Source organism: Brassica rapa, chromosome A09, assembly GCF_000309985.2.
Source record: "Brassica rapa cultivar Chiifu-401-42 chromosome A09, CAAS_Brap_v3.01, whole genome shotgun sequence".
NCBI lineage: Eukaryota > Viridiplantae > Streptophyta > Magnoliopsida > Brassicales > Brassicaceae > Brassica > Brassica rapa.
The window spans coordinates 40,712,797-40,734,050 of record NC_024803.2 but is presented as its reverse complement, the minus strand read 5'-3'; the positions used below and the strand labels follow the sequence as shown (position 1 = coordinate 40,734,050).

The 21,254-nt window shown below is 31.7% G+C and overlaps 5 protein-coding genes across 9 annotated transcripts; 1 reads left to right on the top strand and 4 right to left on the bottom strand.

The window, feature by feature from the left end:
- Positions 1–803: 803 nt before the first annotated feature.
- On the bottom strand, positions 804–3,343 carry LOC103842682 (protein LURP-one-related 15). The gene is made up of 3 exons (XM_009119340.3): positions 1,921–3,343; positions 1,579–1,809; positions 804–1,149 (listed from the first exon to the last, which is right to left on the bottom strand). Exons 1-3 carry the CDS (start codon positions 2,137–2,139, stop codon positions 949–951), a joined length of 651 nt encoding a protein of 216 aa, XP_009117588.1. The 5' UTR covers positions 2,140–3,343; the 3' UTR covers positions 804–948.
- A 728-nt stretch (positions 3,344–4,071) lies between these two features.
- On the bottom strand, positions 4,072–5,472 carry LOC103842684 (protein LURP-one-related 15). The gene is made up of 3 exons (XM_009119341.3): positions 5,140–5,472; positions 4,824–5,054; positions 4,072–4,441 (listed from the first exon to the last, which is right to left on the bottom strand). Exons 1-3 carry the CDS (start codon positions 5,149–5,151, stop codon positions 4,217–4,219), a joined length of 468 nt encoding a protein of 155 aa, XP_009117589.1. The 5' UTR covers positions 5,152–5,472; the 3' UTR covers positions 4,072–4,216.
- A 999-nt stretch (positions 5,473–6,471) lies between these two features.
- Positions 6,472–8,065, bottom strand: LOC103842685 (uncharacterized endoplasmic reticulum membrane protein YGL010W). Its single transcript, XM_009119342.3, has 4 exons — positions 7,517–8,065; positions 7,097–7,159; positions 6,926–6,997; positions 6,472–6,809 (listed from the first exon to the last, which is right to left on the bottom strand). Exons 1-4 carry the CDS (start codon positions 7,850–7,852, stop codon positions 6,684–6,686), a joined length of 597 nt encoding a protein of 198 aa, XP_009117590.1. The 5' UTR covers positions 7,853–8,065; the 3' UTR covers positions 6,472–6,683.
- A 92-nt stretch (positions 8,066–8,157) lies between these two features.
- Positions 8,158–10,665, top strand: LOC103842686 (photosynthetic NDH subunit of subcomplex B 4, chloroplastic). Of its 5 annotated transcripts, none has more exons than XM_033280729.1 (7): positions 8,158–8,428; positions 8,525–8,563; positions 8,644–8,812; positions 8,914–8,969; positions 9,055–9,126; positions 10,181–10,305; positions 10,384–10,603. In XM_033280729.1, the coding sequence occupies exons 1-7, from the start codon at positions 8,195–8,197 to the stop codon at positions 10,394–10,396; spliced, it is 708 nt and encodes a 235-aa protein (XP_033136620.1). In that variant the 5' UTR covers positions 8,158–8,194; the 3' UTR covers positions 10,397–10,603. The 5 variants fall into 5 exon arrangements, with proteins under 5 accessions (XP_033136620.1, XP_033136619.1, XP_009117591.2 ...); XM_033280728.1 differs by having other exon boundaries at positions 8,635–8,812; XM_033280730.1 differs by having other exon boundaries at positions 8,185–8,420; positions 8,635–8,812.
- A 3,586-nt stretch (positions 10,666–14,251) lies between these two features.
- LOC103842687 (protein LURP-one-related 15) lies at positions 14,252–16,166 on the bottom strand. The gene is made up of 3 exons (XM_009119349.3): positions 15,790–16,166; positions 15,470–15,709; positions 14,252–14,764 (listed from the first exon to the last, which is right to left on the bottom strand). Exons 1-3 carry the CDS (start codon positions 16,033–16,035, stop codon positions 14,624–14,626), a joined length of 627 nt encoding a protein of 208 aa, XP_009117597.1. The 5' UTR covers positions 16,036–16,166; the 3' UTR covers positions 14,252–14,623.
- Between the last annotated feature and the right edge of the window lie 5,088 nt (positions 16,167–21,254).

Here is a 21,254-nt window from a genome sequence, read left to right as displayed (position 1 = left end):
GCAAAAAAAGAGGAACATGATAGTATTTGTCTCCGTTAGGGCAGGTCATAGCATAGACCATAATTCCAAATGATACTATTACATATGGGCTCTTAAATGACCTACAATTGTCAATGGGTTTGGTTTAAAACAATGAGATCACTTGGTCTTGGTCATGGAGATTCTCATCATGTCATTCGTGTGCTTCTGTTTAGCTTTTACTCATGAATTTAATTGAGAAAATTTGTCTAGAATAGATACAATTGAGTTAATTATTTATCGTAGCCCAACTAAAATTGGCCGAGCTATACCGAACCTAAACATTTGGGTTCACCTTAAGTATTTTTAAACAGAAAAACTTTGGATAGTTTCTAAATGTGTGTGTGCTATCCTTATATAAGTCGTGTTAATCTTTTTTGTACGGTTCTTATTCTATCAGATATCCCAGAAGCACAAAGCAAATACATTTTGATTCTAGTTGGATTTATATTTTTTGTTTGTTTTATATGTTCATCTCAATTTTATTGTGGAAAATAAAGAGAAATTTGAAAGTCCACAAATCAAAATTGCCGCCTGTGTTTTTCCTCAAATTTGTAATTAACAAATAAAATTTTATCAATCTAATAAAACTATTGTGAAATCAAATCTATGAATAAATATGTATGAGTAATATGAATTCTAAAATCTCTACAATATTATTTGAATTTTGTTTTTAACTTTTTATTCATGAAATTTCATTGACATTTATTCCAAATGACTTCATTTACAAAGATTTTCAAAATTATTTTGTTTTGAATAACACAGGATTTTAATGAAGTATTAGAAATCTTAAATAACAATGGATTGAAAAATATATGATGAGTGTTTTATAAATATAAGATCCAATACCACTGAACTTTAAAACATAATTCAGAATCATTGCCTGAATAACAATAGATTTTGGTTGGATTTAAACTCTTTTAAAATCCATCATTGAAATAAACCATGTACAACGTGGGCAGCCTCGAAATTATCAGTGCCGATTCCTTTGGCCGACTCTTGTCGGTCAATAACATCAAAAAGGACTACGAGAGAGGCAATGAAGGCATAATCGACGTTTGGATTAACCGTCACTGAGAAACTATCCTTTCCCGATAAAGCGGTATGCCGCGTGTGCTTCTTGTGCTGCATCTGTTACATAGATACACAACATTCTATTTAAGCACCTACCAACCAGAGTATTCAAGTATTTTTTGCAAGTTAATTTTGGTTTAACAAGTGTTGCAATTATGAAGTTGATTGTTCTAACAATTCATAAACACATGGTCAACCTACCAGTTCACATATAGGCTAAGCATATGTTTATTCTTGATAAACCGAACATAACCAGAATAGAGAAGTTAATTTCAAAGCAAACCAAAATCGACCCCAACAACATATATATCACCGTGCTAAACCAATTCTGAACCAAAACCGGATGTAAAAAAATACTATTAACTCTTAGGCATGTGAGAGCATAAACTAATTGATTAATCCGATATAGGCTGGGCCCACCCGAATGATCAATGTGGAAAAAGAAAAAAAGGAAAGGAAAGAGAGTGAGTGAGTGAGTGAGTTTACTTGGGCAACAATGACGTCAGATACGCCAGCGTAGACGACACAAGAGCGTTCGAGCCAATTCGTCCCCTTGACTCTGAAATCGCATGTCTTCTCTTCATTGTTCTGACCAAAAAACACCTCAAGTTTCGTCGTACGCTGAATCATCGACGATCTCTTCACAGTGTACAACATATCACACTCTTCCGTACTCCCACCTTTAAATACTTGCCACCTGTTATGCAAGGTCATCGACTGCAATAAATTTAATTTAGTTTAATTAAACCCGACTATATACATAGTAACAAACATACGAACTCTTAAGTTATGTGTGTGTGTGTGTGTTTTTTTAATGAGTCTATGGACCTTTTCTTTCATAGTCAAAACCGGAGATCCAGAACTATCCAATAAGATCATCTTCTTGTGAAGACCAAAACCCGGCTTCTTCACCTGGAACATCATGTTCCCGTTAACGTCACCTATAACGAAGTTACCGTACTGCGACGCAATCTTATCCCGCACCATCACCAGATCCACGGGGCCAGGAACACAGAACCTTCGATCCACGATCACCGACTGCACCATTTCTTCTTTCTTCTCCCTAGAAAAGGTATTATTGTATAATATGCTCTTTCTATCTTTTTTTCTGCTTTGGTGATTTGGTTTCGTGCCGAGAAGATAAGCTTACTCAGGGGTTTTATATAGTCTACGAAAAAGCAAATCTGCATCCAGTATGTTGACTATTAAACTGTCTACGCCCAATGTTTTTGAGACTATTTTATTTTTGTCGTCACTGTAGATAGTCGATCCATACCTAAAACTTAATAATTTGTGGCGGCCAGGAACTTATTTTATTGGAAGCAAAATATATTAAATCTTAACTATACTGAAATATATATTGTATAAATGAATTAGTATATTATACTTTTTTGTTTAAAATGAAATGGTTAACATACCACGAATAGCAAATCAACAATGATAAATAATTATTTTATTTTAATAATTGTTATTTATCTTGTATTTACAGATAATGGAAATAAACAATTTGATTGACTTGGAAGTCATCGCAACAATATTCTTGACAAAAACCATGTCATCCCATCATCAGTCATCTTTAAGCAAATTGACTGGCAGGTCAAAGAAATCGAAGACAACAAAGAAGACTTTTGAGCAACTTGTTATCTCTCTGAATAAAATAAGACCATGCATATATCTTACTTTACTCTAATGCTATGAACCATCCATGTTTTTTCTTTCCTTTTGCCGTTGTATTATTTCAATTATATGCAATTTGATGTACAATATATTGTAATTTGGAAAGACATTTTATGTTTTCAGATCTTATTGATTAGAGGAACTTTCCCATGAAAGTTAGAGCTACATTGGTCCCCTTTTTAAAGTTGGCAGGCTCATCCATTGATCTACAAATTTCTATCTATCTAATATTTATTTATGATATTAATTTCTTAGAAGAAAAAACTGAGTACAAATTAAAGTTATGAAGAAAGCATTAATTAAAACTAGTTATAATTAGTAAAAAAAAATTAAAATTTAAAACGGGGGCACAAAACACGATGGCGGATAAGCTAGCACGAGGTGCTAGGACTCAGCCTTCTGCTATGGTTTATGTTGACTCCGTTCCTCTGAGATGGTTCTCGGCTCAGGAATCTACTTAGTTTAGTTTTGCTTCTTTGTTGAAAAAAAAAAAAAATGGGGGTAAGTAACCCCATTACTTCCACCACCACTGTAAATTATTATAATCTTCAACTATCTATAACATATGCGATTATATAACATATGCGATTATGATAAACAATTTTTACAAACAATGATTCCATAATGCAGTTTTTCCTGCAATTTAGATACACGACGAACAAGCAATGTACTACCTTCTTCATGATGTACAAACTCTCTCTAAAACATAAAACCTCGGAGAACAGTTTTGTGCTAATAGTACGTACTCTAGAACTTCAGATTATCTTTACACCATTAATCTTGTTATAATTGCAAATTTAAAAATTAAAACCCAAATCTGGTGTAAGAGCTTTTAAACTCTTGACCGGTCCAAAGACTTCCACTATTTGTAGATGAAAAATATTTGAAGATAGAATTTATCAATAATTAACTCCATATGAAGACCTCAAACCGAGTAAACAAAAAAACATCTAAAACGCGAAGGATGTGAATTGGATTGTTGTGGTGAATCATGGAAGCCGAATGACTTCTCTGAGATCGTCCAATCCCAATCTGAGATTCATTAGTTGGCTTTCAAGAATTCTTGAACAGTTCTCGGAGAGTAATGAAATTAACACAAATGAAAACATTGTTCATCTTTCGTTTGCAACTTGCAAATGTGGTAAGGTGTTCTTGTAGTAATAACACATAATTTTTTCAAGTATTTTCCCTATATTAAACATTAATTCATGGTGGCCTTATTATTATCATCTCGGTTTTTTATGTGGAAACACTAAAATATTCAATGGAGTAAAACTTGATTTTAGTGAAGTATTTGTAATCTTATGTAAACAACATTAGATTATAAAATCAATGATGCATGACTTATAAATATAAGATCAAATAGCACTGAACTTTAAAACATAATTTAGAATCACTAACTGAATAACAATAGAGTTTGGTTGGCTGTAAACTCATTTAAAATCCATCAGTGAAGTAACATGTGTAAACCGTGTACAAGATGGGTTGCACCGTGTGCAACCTCGTTCATCTCACCAGTGTCGCCTTTACCGGGCGGATCCTGTCGGTTAATAACATCGAAAAGGACTAAGAGAGAGGTAACGAAGGCATAATCGACGTTTGGATTAACTGTCACCGAGAAATTGTCCAGTCCCGATGAAGCTGTCTGCCGCGTGTGCTTGTTGTGCTGCATCTGTTACATAGACACACACCATTCGATTTAACCACCAACCAACCGAATATTCAAGTATATTTTTTTGGCCAACTAATTTTGGTTTAATAAATGTTGCAATTGTGAAGTTGATTGTTCTAACAATTCATAAACACATGGTCAACCTACCAATTCACATATAGGCTAAGCTTATGTTTATTCTGGATAAACTGAACAGAACCCAAAAAAAAAGTTGATTTGAAAGCAAACCAAAATCGATCCAAACCAATATAACACATTAACTAACTCGTAGACATGTGAGAAAGAAGGATGACATAAAATAATTGATGAACCGGATATAGGCGGGTTCCACCCGAAAGATCAATGTGGAAATAGAAGAAGGGAATAGAGTGTGTGAGTTTACTTGGGCAACAATGTTGTCAGATTCACCAGCGTAGACGACACAAGAGTGTTCGAAACGCTTCGTCACGTTGACTCGGAAATCGCATATCTGCTCTTCATTGTTGTGACCCAAAAACACTTCAAGTTTCGTCGTAAACTGAACTACCTTCGATTTCTTCACCGTGTACAGAAAATCACACTCTTCCGTACTCACTCCTCTATATACTTTCCACCTCTCATGCAAGGTCATCGACTGCAATAAATTTAATTTAGTTAAGCCCGACTTATACATAGTACATATGAACTCTTAAGTTGTGAGTGTGTGAGTCTATAGTCACCTTCTGTTTCATAGTCTAGAGCGGAGATCCAGAACCATCCAAGAAGATCATCTTACTGCTCAAAAAACCCGGCTTCTTCACCTGGAACAGTATGTTCCCTTTAACGTCCTTTATATCGAAGTTACCGTGCTTGAACTCAATTTTATCCCGCACCATCGCCAGATCCACGGGGTCCGGAACACAGAACCTTGAATCCACGATCACTCTGGCGACGCCACCGCCTTGCGCCATTTCTTCTTTCTTCTCCCTACAAAAGGTATTATTGTATAATATGCTCTCTGGTGAATTTGTTTACGTGCCGAGATGATAAGCTTACCCTGGGGTTTTAAATAGTCTACAAAAAAAAAGAAATCTGCATACAATGTGTTGACTATAAAGTATAAACTTTAATTTCTTAGTCTAGGCTCATTGTCTTTTAGTTATTTTTTTTTTGTCGTCATGCATCATTTTGATAGATATTTGATCTAAACCTAAAAAACCTTCATCCAGTCTAAATCTGCATACAATGTGTTGACTAAAAAGTCTATGAGCATTATTTTTGAGAAGATTATTTTGTAGTCATGCATCATTATTATATAGATATTTGATCTAAATGTATAAAAATAGGTATCTGGTATGTTGACTATAAACTTTTCTTTTTGAGAAGTCTACATATTTTCCTAAATAGTCATTTTAATTTTTTTTCAGAAAAAGAATCTTCAAAGAAAAAAATGATCAAAATAAATTTTATTAAAAAGACAAAAAATCTTTATATATTTTCTTTAATAACATATAAATAAAAAATAAAATAAAATAAAATAAAATAATTTTTTTATAATAATTTCAAATTATATGTTTTCAAATTCAACCTTTTTATATATTTTCGATTTTAAAAAATTACTATTTTAAAAAAAATTAAATACCATCCAATTCTAAACTTAAATTTGTAATAGTGACCAAAGGATATATTTTTCTTTCAATTAAATTTCTGTCACTTTCTTCTTAAGGCTATTTTTTTTGTAAAAATAAATTAAAGATGACTATCTTAGAAAAATTTTCTTGTTTTTTTTTTGTCCTCGTACATTATAATTAGATTTAGAGATGAAAAGGCAATAAAATCACTTTAAAAATATTAAGATATGGAATGGAACATGATAGAGGGAATGGTAAAGAAAGTCGTCGGAGAGTCTCGAGTATTGCCATCCAACTTTTAGTGTTTTATACTTCCTTCTCTCGTTTCACTAAGCTCATCTAACATAAATTTTCTTTTTTCCTTTAAGCTAATGCTTGGTTTAATATGAAGCTTGTTTCAAGAATTCTGGAAACAGTTTCGTTCCCGGAGAGGCGGATGAAATGAAAATAGTGTACATCTTTTGTTTGCAACTTCCAAATATGGGAAGGTGTTCTTCTAGTAATAACACTTAAATTTTTGTTAAGTAATTCCCCTTCAAAATAGTTATATACGAATCCATGGTGATGGTCTTATATTCTTTTATTATATCATGGATTTAATGTGGAAACATTACAATGGGTTTTAAGTTGAGTTATATAATCCAGTCCAAAGCTTATGTGAGCTTATTCTTCTTGACCTGCTTCTTTGCTCTCCACTCCTTTATGTCACTTTCTACCTTGGCATTCACACGAGCTTGAAATCCTGGATATGGTTCATACCCGAAAACCGATTGAAGGACCTGTAATTCATTCCCACGTTAGCTTTTCAAGTTCTCTGGCTATGGTTTCACGGAGTAGTAGAAAGAAGAAGGTAGCCGGACTGAAGTATTTAACACACATAAAAAAAAAACTTAACCTCAAGCAACACGAAGAAAGGAGCCATGAGAAAAGCTTGGAGTAGATTGTCTAATAGCGCAGGTGCTCGTTTCTGTGACAAGAATCACTTGTGTTTTAAGCCACTGATGATTAGACAGAAAAGGAGAATCAAAAACAAATGATTCCTAAAAGACCCAAAGGACTGACTGACCTCGAACACTCCATGGCCAAGAAACTGCCCGGTCCAACATAACAGCTGAGACGCTATCCCAACCTGAGAAAAAAAAAGACAGTGAAAAACTGTCATAATATCTAACATAACAGAACATGGACTCCTCTAACCTCCTAAAGTTAACACATTCTAAATATCAGAGACCATCACCAATGTTGGTGGTCAAGAACAACAAACTGTCACCAAACGCACACAAAAAGCTCTTCACTAATGACTCAACAACAAATCACTAAAAACTAGTACATGTCTTCGGACCAAAGAATCAGAATCTTGCAAACGCACATCATAAAATCGTTGTAGCTAATATCTAACTCAAAGCATCAAAGACAATGAACAATAAACACACTTCTGCACAAAAAGACTGAACCTTTATCTCACAAACATAAGAGAAAAGCTAACCTTGAAGGCCAGAGAAGGTCCTAACCGATCAGCGAGCAAACTTGAACCGACCCAGCAAGAGAAACACATGAGAGCAGCTACAAACCCAGATCTTTTATCCAAACAGAGGTAGAACAGAGCATAGACCACGGTTAATATAAACCCGACGTTTAGCCGGAGAACGCCGTCGAGGGTCAGCGATTGAGAAAGGTCGAAAATTGGGGTCGCGGAGTGGAGGAGGAGCAAGGCGGTGAAGACGATCGGCCACACGAAGATGATGTGTATTACGATGTTGATCGGGTTGCTGTGGTAAGCTCCGTAGAAGGCGAAGTGCTTTTCCAGATCGAGCAATCCCATCGTGCGACTCGTCGTTGTTGGAGGATCTTCTGAGAAAGCGATTAGAGACGTGTTGAAGGACAGGGGAAGAAGACGAAGGCGGAAACTTTCTGGAAAATGATGCTAACATGCGCTTTTTGGATGTTTAAACACGTTTCTGTGACTGCTAACATGCGCGTTTAAAAGAATAGGCATTTTCTGTGGTTGCTAATGTGCGCAGATGGAACGTTCGGTTGGAAGGATAGAAAAGTAGACAGTTGAATTAAGCGGATATTTTTAGCAATTTATGGCAATAGTCGTTAACCTGCGCTTTTATAAGACTACAATTTGCTGTGTGATTGCTAACACGCGCTTTGTTTATGTATGACAAGAGTTAAACAAGTGTGGTCTGTGGAGGATACTGGTTCCCTTATCCACAGTCCACACATGTTCTGTCTCGAAGAATCTAATCTTAAAGTTAAAATAATAATAGAAAAGGGTTGCAGCAACACTGTGTCTTATATCTCCTCTCCTCCATTGCCACTTATCAAAGAAGTATCAATGGCTGAAGCATTCACCTTCACAAACCTTCATGTCCCGTTTTACTCGAGTTACTCGGTCCATATTTAACTATTTTCATATACAGCAAAGTGTTTCATCATTTATATTAGAAAAAAATATACTAAGAAAGGGGTTGTTTTTTTTGCTGTGTAGCCTAAGCAGTTTTCAGGGACAGCTCACGGATGGCAATCTGTGAGTCTCTAATTTAAAAATCTGATTGCTCTTGTTATGAATTTTACGTTTTATAATTCTGATAAAACTAGATGAAACAGAATGAGAAAAGGGGAAAGAGTGTGATGAGAGGAAGCTTATGTGTAAGAAAGGCACTGCCACATGATTTGCCACTAATGGCTGTGATGGTTCAACAAATTGAAGGGATGCGTGATATCATTACAGAGAAACACGTGTGGCATCTAAGTGATAAAGCCATCAAGAATGTCTGTAAGTAGCAAATTTGTGTTCATTAAGACAAGAAGAAAGGTTTTTATTTTTTCCCTTCAAATTGGTTTGCGGATAGTTTGATATGTTGGTCTTGATCTCAGATTTGTTCTACATTATGTTCACTTGTTGGGGATGTCTGTACTTTGGTTCCGCAAAGGTACGGAAAACCTCAACTCAAATCGAAATCTTTTGACTACTTTTTCGTTTCTTTTATACATTTATGAATAATGGTGCATATATAGGATCCATTCTATGACTCGGAGGAGTACCGTGGAGATGGAGGTGATGGAACCGGATATTGGGTCTATGAAACTGTACGTATCTCTCTTTCTAATATTAGAAACTTAGAAATTATTATTTGGGATGTTGTCATGGACTATCCCACACTGATCTTTATAGAGCTTGACCCTGTGGACCGGTTTGACCCACTCTATATGTCTAAGTGGTTATCCTATAGGATGAAGAAAGCAAAGTATGTAGATGTCTCTAGGTTTGACTTTAAGTGTCACAGTCTTAAGCATTTGCGTTTGTTTATTTGCGTTTACATTTATGCTTATCATATTTTTTTCGCAAAATGATCCTACAAACTTAATTATCTTTACAAACTAATATTTAAAAATTATAAACGTCAAACACAAACATAATAAAACATTTTCATATATGCTGGTATATATGTCTAGACTTAACAAAACATTTGACAAAAGTTGAATTTCTTAATTATATAAATTTGATTCCTGGTAACAGTGAAATCAAGGCTTAACAGGTTTGATGTAGTTCTGGTAACATTGATCTCATATAGGTAGCCGGTGGAGAATCTAAAACAAAATATATTGAGTTTGGCCGGTTTGGTCTAGATTGGGCTGGGTGGGATCATAGACTTAGTACATCCCGCTTTAGGGCCTAACTGGTTTTCCCGCTACCATCCGCAAACGCATCTTTTGCGGTTGGTAGCGGTTGACAATGGTTTACAACGTTTTGAAACAATCATACAAACCTACAAATCGCTTCAAACTGCTCTGAACCTCTTAAAATCAAAAGCTGATTCCAGTTATCGTTTATGGTTGAGGCCGGTTGCGGGAGGATAATTTTTTTTTTCTTTTTTCAAAACCATATTAATACAAAAATAAAAATATTCAATAAAATTTTTAAATTAAAATTATTAAAATACTAAAATATATATATTATATTTTAATTAATATTATAAATTTTTAAATAAAAATATTTTCTATAATTTTAAAAATTTTAAAACTATAATTTTCTAAATATAATTTTCATATTTATTATAATATTATGATTTTTGATATTTTTATAATTATATAAAATGTAAATATTATTAATTTATTATTTAACTGCTGTTGTATTTGGTAGTTAACCAGTCATAAGTATCCCGCAAACGCACCAATTTCTAACCATAGAACCAGTCGTACAAATCTTTTTAAACTGCTAGAAACCGCTGCATACGCAAACTCCCGGCAACCGCTGCGTTTGAACCAGTAAGATCCTTAGTAACATACAACTATTATAGATTGGATAGAGTTGTTATTATGTTTCTGCTTGTATGTCTGATGCAGCAAGAAGACATAGAAGAGAAAGCAAGAGCAGAGTTATGGCGTGAAGAACTTATCGAAGAAATTGAACAGAAAGTCGGTGGCTTAAGAGAGCTCGAAGAAGCTGTTACCAAGTAGACAACTAACTGGTAAATCATAAACAAATTATGCACATATATTTTGTTTCTTTGATAACGGTCATAAACCACTCTTCTATTTATATAATATATATGTTAGCTGTATCTTTGTTGTGTTGTGTGTTTCTGAATCATGGAATGAATGTGTTAGGAGCAATCGTCTCATTCAGATTTTTGTCTCAGTTATATAAATAAATAATTACTTAGTTAGGTTAGCTCAGGGGGTTGTTCTTTTACTATCCATTATGTGCCTCTAGGTAAATGTGTTTTCCATTCGTATTTCGGTGTTGTGTGAGAGAGAGAGAGAGAGAGAGAGAGAGAGAGAGAGAGAGAGAGAGAGAGAGAGAGAGAGAGAGAGAGAGAGAGAGAGAGAGAGAGAGAGAGAGAGAGAGAGAGAGAGAGAGAGAGAGAGAGAGAGAGAGAGAGAGAGAGAGAGAGAGAGAGAGAGAGAGAGAGAGAGAGAGAGAGAGAGAGAGAGAGAGAGAGAGAGAGAGAGAGAGAGAGAGAGAGAGAGAGAGAGAGAGAGAGAGAGAGAGAGAGATTAAAGAACACATTGGATAAAAAAGTGCACTCTCATCACCTCCCAACATCTCTATTTTCAAAATATGTGGCTGAGAGTGAAGCAGATCTTGATACTCCATGTGACACCTTGTTTGGTCTGGTTCACTCTTCATTTAGCTGATTCAATGGCTTAGATAAGGTTTCATTTGAATTGGATGGCTGAGATTGCTCATGAGGTCACATGGTCACATGCTTCTTAGGTACACATAGACTTTGTTGTATCTGGACCCCAAAATCTCTATCTGGCCTTACTGAAGGTAAGTTGGTCGAGCTCCTTTCTCTTCCATGCCTTCCAAGCTAAGTTAGGACTTCACACTTGATCATCACTTGAAGTTAGTTGAAGTCTTGTGAAATCTTTCAAAGTCTTGTGAAGTCTTGCCAACGTTTCCTTTTCATCTTTCTCTTTATTACTTCTTTATTTCAACAAGGACTTACCTCGAACATCCAAATGTTAGCAAAAAAAAAAAAAGACTTACCTTGAACAGTCCATGGCTAAGAAACTGCCCGGTCCAAACTGAGAAAAGACAGTGAAAATTGTTATAGTATCGAACATAACAGAACAAGGAATCCACATGTATTACTATGTTTCCCTTTCTCTGGAATCTATAACAAAACTAATCAGATGAATCAGAACATTGATGATGATACATATAACCTCCTAAAGTTAACATTCTCTAAATATCAGGGACCATCACTAATGTTGGTGGTCAAGAACAACAAATTGTCACCAAACGCACATCAAAAGTATCTTCACTAATGACTCAACAACACATCACTATAAACTAGTAGATACCTAATCGTGAGGCTGTGATGTATACCGGAGAAGCAAGGCCTGACAAGAAGAGTTCTTTCGACTCTGCAGTCGTGGAACTGCTCTATGAGCTCGAGCGCCGCATGATCCTGACTATTAAAAAGTAAAATAATTGCGACTCTTAAATAAGGTAATACTAAATGTTATACATTTCAGGGGATCTAACCACCAATTAAACTAGTGTGTCGATTAGGTTTAGATTGATTTGTATCCAAAATCTCTGATCGATCTTATGAATGTTATGCCTTAATGATAAACTCTAACACATTACTAGAGTTGAAGCTAAAAATAAAAAATTGTCAAAAAACTAGTAGATGTCTTCGGACCAAAGAACAGAATCTTGCAAACTCAAAAGGTAGACAAACTGCAATGACTAATCATGCATGTTCAAAGCCATAAGACAAAAAGAAATACAGAATTATTGATGACCACCACATGACTAAATCATTCAATCTTTCTTCTAGCTACATGAAATCAACCACATAGAAGAAGAAAGATTGAATCAGGGCCGTCTCAAATTATATCAAGACCAAAAAAAATATTAATTATATATTTAACAATGTAATGAAATCATTTTAAAAGTTAATAGTTTTATCTATATATATTTGAGGTTTATCTTCTAATTATAAACTATAAATTTAAAAATACATTAAAATTTTGAAATTTTAAACAACATTTATATATTTATTTTGAAAATTTTCTTAATATTTTTTTACTTTCTGACTCGGGCTCTTTTTCGACCGCTCCACTAACACATGTTATTAGACGCCCTGGATTGAATGAATATAAATCTTAATTTAGTGGAGAAAAGGAGACCTAAAAGTTCATATATACTCAGAAAGATAACTATACCATTTGTTCTTTGGTATGCCCAGTTGTAATGAGGGGTATCTGCGAGTAACTCCACTGAATGCTTCATTCCACGTATCCAACAATATCATAATTTTTTGTTGCTTTATTGAAAATAGTTTAATTTGGGTTTTTTTTTCCTTTTTTCCTTTTATCGTTTTTGATTTTGGTTTATGTCTCATTAATAAATTTCAAATGTATCAAATCCAATTCCAAATATCTTGGGAACCTGGAATAATATTTACTGGAATAGTAACATTGTCAATAACAGTCGGTACGTAGTTTGAGGCGTTTAGTTTAAGTTGGTACACTAGTGAAATACGTTGTATCAGAAAAAAAAAAAGGAACATAATTGGATTAATTTATGAAAGCAAGTGAATAACGACTAGCTAATGATATCCCCTATATATTAAAAGAGAATCATTACAACATATTTTTGTAATCACATGTCATCACCACAATCATTTTTAGAATCCTTAGAAAAATATGTTGGTCCATATAAATATATAATAATTTTTTTTATTAAACTAACCATAAACTAATCATAAATGTTCTTCATTGTTTCCTTAAATAAAAATCACAGAATTACCTAATGTGACTAAAGTATATATGACAATTAATGATTTTAAATAATAAAAATTTGATAAAAGTTACTCTATTCTCTATCATTTTAAAAAATTTAACTAATAAAAATAAATTAAACAACCATGTTAACTATATAATAAAAATTTAGATTTTTTCGTATATGCTATATTTTAAATTTTTAAAAACAAATATAAATGACTAAAGTTGTTAAAAATCTCACATTCAAATTTTTGTGATCCATGATTTAAAATTTATATTATAACAAGATACAAATGATTATTAAATTACAGAAGTATGAAGTCTCATTTAATAAATATTATATATATATATATATGTATATTAATATTTTTTAAAATAAATTATATACCATATAAAATACATAAGTATTTTAATTTCGAATTTGCTTTGAAGTTTTTTGATAAACATTTTGAACAATTATTGACAACTTAATATTTAGATTTTAAACTTTGCATTGAATGTTTTTAAAATTATAAATTACTAAAACTATTAAACATCCCACAATTTTTTTATTGTTATCATTTATTTAAAAATTTTGTTATAAAGAAATACAAACGATCAAAAATAATATTAGTGTAAAATATTTTTTAGCAGATGTCAATATTAAAAATGTACTTTATATCTATGTTAATATCATGTAAACTTAACTTTATAACATATAAAATAGAAAAAGTGTTTGTCTCGATTAATAAAATTTATTTAAGTATTTGTACCAATTTAGTTACATACGTAATAGTTACTAAATTTTTTATTATTCAATATATATTTATTATTTCATAATATGAAAAAATATATAATACTTAAAAATAATTTATATATATCTTCCTGCCCAAGAGACGGGTCTTAACCTAGTATATACATTAATTGGTAAAATTAGGAGGTCATAATACTCATATATGGCAAAAGAACAAAAAAATACTAAAAGAAAACATTACGCAACGAAAGTATATCCAATAGCTGAAAATCATTATTTTTTACAAATAGAAAGATCACACCAAGTTTTGGTAGGAACCATGCCACGTTACAAAGTGCACCGTGTCAACAACAGTCTAAAGAACGTACAACAATACAAAACAAAAAGCATATCCACACACACATGTGCTAAGCAGCAATTGCCGGTAGGGCCAGAATTTTACACTACCAGATAAAATATAAGATCCAATAGCACTGAACTATAAAACATATTTAGATTCATTAACTGAATAACAATAGATTTGGTTGGATTTAATCTCTTTTAAAATCCATCAGTGAAGTGCTTGATGTAAAAGGTGTGCAATCTTGTCTGCAGCGTGTCCAGCCTCGTTCAACTCATCAGCGTCGGCGGATCCATTCGATTAAAAACATCGAAAAGGACTACGAGAGAGGCAATGAAGGCATAATCGACGTTTGGATTAACAGTCACCAAGAAATTGTCCAGTCCCGATGATCGCTTCTTGTGCTTCATCTGTTACATATATACACACCATTTGATTTAGTCACCAACCAACCGAGTACTCCTATTGGAGTATTTTCTTGGGCAATTAATTTTGGTTTAATAAATGTTGCAATTGTGAAGTTGATTGTTCTACAATTCACAAACACATGGTCAACCTACCATCACATATAAGGCTAAGCATATGTTTTATTCTGGATAAACTGAACAGAGCCAAAAAAAAAAGATTTGATTTGCTAAACCAGTTCTGAACCAAAACCGGATATAAAAGTAATATTAACTCGTAGACATGTGAGGAAGAATCTTCCTATAGTTGTAAAATAATGAACAATTCTCTCAGATAACAATTTTTAAATTTTTCTCATAAAAATAGCGTTTGTTCAAAAAAAAAAAAAGACCGAAATAGCTTTTCTTTATTTTGAATTTTTTTATTTTTATTTTTTAGTTTTTTGAAATTTGAAACTCAACCCCAAAGCCCATCCATTAACTCTAAATTCTAATTCAATATTAATTAATCTAAAGGGTATAAATATATATTTTACCCTTGAATAAAATATATTTTGGTCATTTTCCTCATTGAGAGACTATTATTTACGAAAATAAACTATAAATGACTATTCAAAAGAATTTCTCAAAAATAGTTGATTAATCAGATATAGGTGGGTCCACCCGAATGATCAATGTGGAAAGAGAAAAAAGGAAAGAGAGTGAGTTTACGTAGGTAATCATGTTGTCGTCGTCATCAGATTCACCGGCGTAGACGGCACAAGAGCGTTCGTCCTTCATCAATCTGACTATGAAATCGCATATCTGCTCTTCATGGTTGTGACCCAAAAACACCTTAAGTTCCGTCGTAAGCAGCACTTGCATCGTCGAGCTCTTCACCGAGTACAGCAAATCACACTCTTCCGTACTCCCTCCTCTATACACCTTCCACCTTCCATGCATGGTCATCGTCTGCAATACATTTAATTTGGTTAAGCCCGACTACACATAAAACATACAAACTTTTAAGTTGTGTATGTGAGTCTATGAACCTTCTCTTTCATAGTCAAGACCGGAGATCCAGAACCATCCAATAAGAACATCTTCCTACCGCTAAAATAACCAAAGCCCGGCTTCTTTACCTGGAACAGCATGTTCCCGTTAACGTCCCTTATGTCGTAGTTACCGTACTTGAAATTAATATTATCCCGCACCATCGCCAGATACACGGGGTCCGGAACACAGTACCTTGGATCCACAATCACTCTGGGAAGCGTAGGAGTCGAAGACTGCGCCATTTCTTGTTTCTTATTTTTTTTTAATTTGTCCCCAGAAAATGTATTATTGTTTTCGTGCCGAGAAGATAAGCATGGCCTGGGGTTTTAATATAGTCTACAGAAAAAAACTCTGCATCCGGTATGTTGACTATAAACTTTTCTTCTCGACGAGAAGTCTTGGCGCATTGTTTTTTAGTTTGTTTATTTTTGTCGTCATACATCATCATTATTATATTATAAATAGTTGATCTAACCCTAAATATAATGCATCCGTAACATCCTTGATTTTTAATATACGTAGAAAAAATAATTGATTGACTAGGTGTTTTCCCCACACATGCGGGACATATTTTTTTTATAGATATTTATTAATAAACTAAGTATTTTGCCCGCACATGCGGGCCGATTCTTTTGTGAACATTTATTAGTTTATATTTTATTAAACATCAAACATAGAAATCAAACATCAACTTATTTATATATGATGAATTTTTTTATTTATACAAATGTTTTTTGATTAATATTTAATTATAAATAATTTCTTTAATTATAAATAATTTCATATCTTAAATTTCAATTTTTATAGTAAAAAAATATATTATTTCAAGATAACAATACAATATATAAGATAACAACACAATATAATTAGAATTATCTTGTTATAATATATATAAGAATTATCTTTTTATAATAAGATATATTTTTAGATTTTGGATAATTCTTATCATTATTAGTTTTAATCACTTATATTATTAGAAAAAAAAGCAAATTCGTTTTTATTTTTTTTATTAATTTATATATTTAATTTATTAAGGGTATAATATAATTTCTTTAATTATAAATAATTTCATATCTTAAATTTCAATTTTTATAGTAAAAAAATATATTATTTCAAGATAACAATACAATATATAAGATAACAACACAATATAATTAGAATTATCTTGTTATAATATATATAAGAATTATCTTTTTATAATAAGATATATTTTTAGATTTTGGATAATTCTTATCATTATTAGTTTTAATCACTTATATTATTAGAAAAAAAAAAGCAAATTCGTTTTTATTTTTTTTATTAATTTATATATTTAATTTATTAAGGGTATAATCGATATTAACCACTCTAACTTTTAACGTGAGAGCTCGATTCCAAAAATTTACTTCGCAAATAATAGTATAGATGTACTATTAAATTTAATGATCAAAATTTTGAAGTCAATCATTAAATTTATAATATTTTTATGAATCTTTTAATTTCTTAATTTTTAACTTTTATTAATTTATAACATTATTTTTCGATAACAATGTTAATATCTTATATCTTAAAATAGGTTATTATCTTTAAAAAAAATATTATATTAATTGATAATCAATTATATAATTAAAGAAAATATATAAAACTGCTAATACAAAGTGATGTTATTAAACCAAATTATTGAAATTACTAAAATCTACAAAATCGCAAAATAAATCAAAAGCAAAAAAAATGTTCAACTTAACCCAAGTTTACATATTATATCATTCAAAGTAAAGAAAATGATTGAATTGTATAATTATATTGTGAAATACCTCACATAATAACTATATACTCACTCAAACATGTTAACAAATAAAACATTAATATATAATATATAAGATAAGAACCTTTGTTATTTATTCTTATATTCAATTCTAAATGCTATAATAGAATGAAAAATATGGTATAGTCAATGTCTATTTTTCATTTAAAATAGAGACATGCTATTTTCTTCTAAATATAGATATTAAATAGTATTTTTAGTATAAAAACATATTTTTTTATTTTCAAAATGATCTTTTAACTTTCAAACTTTAATATTTATAACTAAAATAAATACTTTGGAAAATACAGTTTCTTATAAAAATAGAATCACATTTTTCTTTATATAATAGTCTTTTAAATAAATTGTTATTTAAACAAAGTTACAATTCTCGGAAATTCTTGAAAACACACAAAAGTAATAGAGTTAATTTTAAATTAATATTTAGAAAATATTCTCTTTTAGAGACAAATATTTTAAAAAGATAATTCCATTCCCAATAAAAAATATTTATAAATATCACGAATAGCAAACAGATATATACCTCTTTTTAGTTTTTTAATATTAAAATTAATTTAATAATTTAGAAAAAATATTCCATGACATATTACGCTTAAAAAAAATATAAATCAATTTTTGAAATTTTTTTAAACCTATTTTTAATATTTTAGTATAATGATAAATCTAATTATTATATGTATATATATACTACTAATTATAAAAATTAGTGAATAAGAAAAAAGAATGTAAATAAACATCAAATAAATACATGGAATTATATTTTCTTTTTCAAAAATGTTTTCCATTTATTGTTTTGAGATAATTTTATAATAATTTGTAATCAGATAAATAATGACTTATATTTTAATTATAGTTTAATTAAAATTATTTATTAAAACTAATGAGTCAGCCCTAAAATCATGGAAAATGTGACAAATAAGCAAATTCACTTCTAAAATAATAGTATAGATTATTTATGTTATCAAAGTGCAGTTTTTCGACACATACATTTAAAGTTTTAGAGTTAAGTCAGTTTGGACTGGGGTAGTAAAAATATAGACGATCTATTGAAAAGTGACTTGCGATTTCGGGTGAGACCAAAGCACGAAAAAATATCATGTGGTGACTGAAATGACATTATACATGATTTTCGAGCATCCAAAAAATTAAAGCACCGTCCCTGGCACGTGACGGGGCTAACAGACCGAGTGAATGGGTGTAGGTGGCTCATTAGCGGTGGAGATCGGAGAGTTACAAGTGGTTCAGAGCCAGGTTAGCCATATCGGTTTTGGACCGAGATGCGACTATAGACATGTCGTCGTGTGTAATGTAGCTGTCGCGCTCTGTGAGTGGGGGTAAATTGTAAAATTCTAATTTCTGATATATGTGAAATAGTGTAAGGAAATTGATTTGACTATCTATGTCATCAAAATGTGATTACCTTTTCCGGCGCACATCCATTTAAAACTTTATAATTAAGTGTGTTTAGACTAGAATAGTAAAAATATGAATAACTTATTAGGAAATGATTCGCGATATTGTGCGAATGAGGTCAAAGTACATGGAAAGGTCATGTGGTAATTGCAAGATCACTAAACATAACTTTCGAAATTTCTAAAAAAATTAACGTATTGTCTGTCGCATGAAATTGGATTCACGAACCAAATGAACGTACGTGAATAACTCATTAACCGTATACGGTTGGAGCGCTAGATTATAATCTTTTCTTCTCGAGAAGGAATCTAGGCGCATTGTTTTTTAGTTTATTTATTTTTGTCATCATACACACTATTATAGATATTTGATCTGAACCCTTGTTGTTGTCATACATCATTATTATAGATATTTGATCTAAACATAAAAAAAATTATGCATCCAGTATGTTGACTATAAACTTTTTTTCTTGTGGAGAAGTCTAGGCGCATTGTCTTTTTCTGTTTATTTAAATTGTCATCATACATCAAATTATAGATATTTTATCTAAATCTAACCTACCGATCAGGGATTGGGCTCAAAACTACTTTTTTTTTTTTTGTTGGGGATTTATTTAGATATTACAATTATGAGAAAGATTACAAAGACGATTCGATTACCGACAATACTACCTGCCTTATGAGGATCTACGCCTAACTGCCTCATTTGAGCCGTCCTATGAAGATCACGCCTGACCGGATTTACTTGCACCATGTTGAGAAACTCTTGTAAGCCTTTCTTCTGTAATCGCATAATTGTTGAATAAATCGCTTGCTCCGGGAATTGAAACCTGGATTTCTTGTGCAATCTGAAGAAATTGCATAGTCTGGGATTTGAACCCCAGGCTCAAAACTACTTTTATCGGGAGCAAATACATTAAACATTAACTATATTAAAATTTAATATTAAAACCAGTATATTATATAAATTTATTTAAAATTTTTGTCTGCAAATATTTCATAGATATTAAAAGTTTGGCATATAATAAAAATTATTTTTTCAAATTCTGAAAAATAAAATTTTATCCTATAAAAATATTGTAGAACCATAAGTTTTGATTTGGACGTAAAAACAAAAAAAAAATTGTAGTAAGAAAACATGAGTATAAAATCTGTTTTCTTAAAAAATAGGTATGAATGATTAGAATAGTAGTGTACGTCGAAGATAAAATCAATGGAAGAAATTTAATCTTTTCTACTCTTACTAAATCTACATATTCTCGTACTATTAATGAACCAATAGAATTTCAATTTAAAATTATTAGTTTTTCAAATCAAATTTTGACTTTTAAATTTTTAGATCTTAATAATCGATGTACATGTTTTTGCAAGTTCTATAGTTTTACCCAAATTCTATAGTTTTCCCAAGTTCTATAGTTTTACCAAAATTCTACAAGTTTACAAAGTTCTACAAAACAATCCACCTTATGGAAAAGAAAAAATAAATGAATTACATCAAGTTCTGGAGGAGGTACAGACAGATAACACAAGGACTCAAGAAGATATAATGGAAGTGTCTAGGAAATTACAAGAGGCTTATAGGGATGAAGAAGAGTATTGGCACCAAAAAAGTAGGAATATGTGGCACTCATCTGGAGATCTCAACACAAAATTCTATCATGCTTTAACTAAACAGCGACGGATACGAAACAGGATTGTTGGGTTACATGATGCAGATGGGAATTGGATTACCGAGGAAAATGGGGTAGAAAGGGTGGCTGTTAGTTATTTTGAGGATTTATTTACCTCTTCTTCACCTACAGAGTTTGATGATTTTCTGATGGAAATTCCTTCGACTATCACCCCTCAAATAAATCAACGTTTGTTGAGATTAGCTACGGAGGAGGAGGTTAAGGAGGCTCTTTTTATGATGCACCCAGAAAAGGCACCTGGACCGGACGGTATGACAGTATTATTCTTCCAACACTCCTGGCACATTATTAAGGCAGATTTGGTGGAGCTGGTGAACGAATTTTTGGTTTCCGGAGAAATGGATGCTAGATTAAATATTACTAATATTTGTATGATTCCAAAAACGGAGAGACCTACAAGGATGACGGAATTGAGACCAATAAGTCTTTGTAATGTGGGATACAAGATTATTTCAAAGGTTTTATGTCAGAGATTGAAATTATATCTTCCCAAGCTCATCTCAGAAACTCAATCGGCGTTTGTAGCTGGAAGGTTGATTTCGGATAATATTCTT

What these genes read in the sequence shown, in the direction of transcription:
- LOC103842686 (XM_033280728.1), top strand. Translation starts at nt 8,195, where the DNA reads ATGACAAGAGTTAAACAAGTGTGGTCTGTGGAGGATACTGGTTCCCTT. An exon ending in CGTTTTACTCGAGTTACTCG is followed by an intron (nt 8,429 to 8,524) that starts GTCCATATTTAA and finishes TTTGCTGTGTAG; the next exon opens with CCTAAGCAGTTTTCAGGGAC. An exon ending in GATATTGGGTCTATGAAACT is followed by an intron (nt 9,127 to 10,180) that starts GTACGTATCTCT and finishes TGTATTTGGTAG; the next exon opens with TTAACCAGTCATAAGTATCC.
- LOC103842685 (XM_009119342.3), bottom strand. Translation starts at nt 7,852, where the DNA reads ATGGGATTGCTCGATCTGGAAAAGCACTTCGCCTTCTACGGAGCTTAC. An exon ending in TTGGCCATGGAGTGTTCGAG is followed by an intron (nt 6,998 to 7,096) that starts GTCAGTCAGTCC and finishes TTCTTGTCACAG; the next exon opens with AAACGAGCACCTGCGCTATT. An exon ending in CTTTCTTCGTGTTGCTTGAG is followed by an intron (nt 6,810 to 6,925) that starts GTTAAGTTTTTT and finishes AATGAATTACAG; the next exon opens with GTCCTTCAATCGGTTTTCGG.
- LOC103842682 (XM_009119340.3), bottom strand. Translation starts at nt 2,139, where the DNA reads ATGGTGCAGTCGGTGATCGTGGATCGAAGGTTCTGTGTTCCTGGCCCC. An exon ending in TTTTGACTATGAAAGAAAAG is followed by an intron (nt 1,810 to 1,920) that starts GTCCATAGACTC and finishes AATTTATTGCAG; the next exon opens with TCGATGACCTTGCATAACAG. An exon ending in CTGACGTCATTGTTGCCCAA is followed by an intron (nt 1,150 to 1,578) that starts GTAAACTCACTC and finishes TCTATGTAACAG; the next exon opens with ATGCAGCACAAGAAGCACAC.
- LOC103842687 (XM_009119349.3), bottom strand. Translation starts at nt 16,035, where the DNA reads ATGGCGCAGTCTTCGACTCCTACGCTTCCCAGAGTGATTGTGGATCCA. An exon ending in TCTTGACTATGAAAGAGAAG is followed by an intron (nt 15,710 to 15,789) that starts GTTCATAGACTC and finishes AATGTATTGCAG; the next exon opens with ACGATGACCATGCATGGAAG. An exon ending in ACGACAACATGATTACCTAC is followed by an intron (nt 14,765 to 15,469) that starts GTAAACTCACTC and finishes TATATGTAACAG; the next exon opens with ATGAAGCACAAGAAGCGATC.
- LOC103842684 (XM_009119341.3), bottom strand. An exon ending in CTGACAACATTGTTGCCCAA is followed by an intron (nt 4,442 to 4,823) that starts GTAAACTCACAC and finishes TCTATGTAACAG; the next exon opens with ATGCAGCACAACAAGCACAC.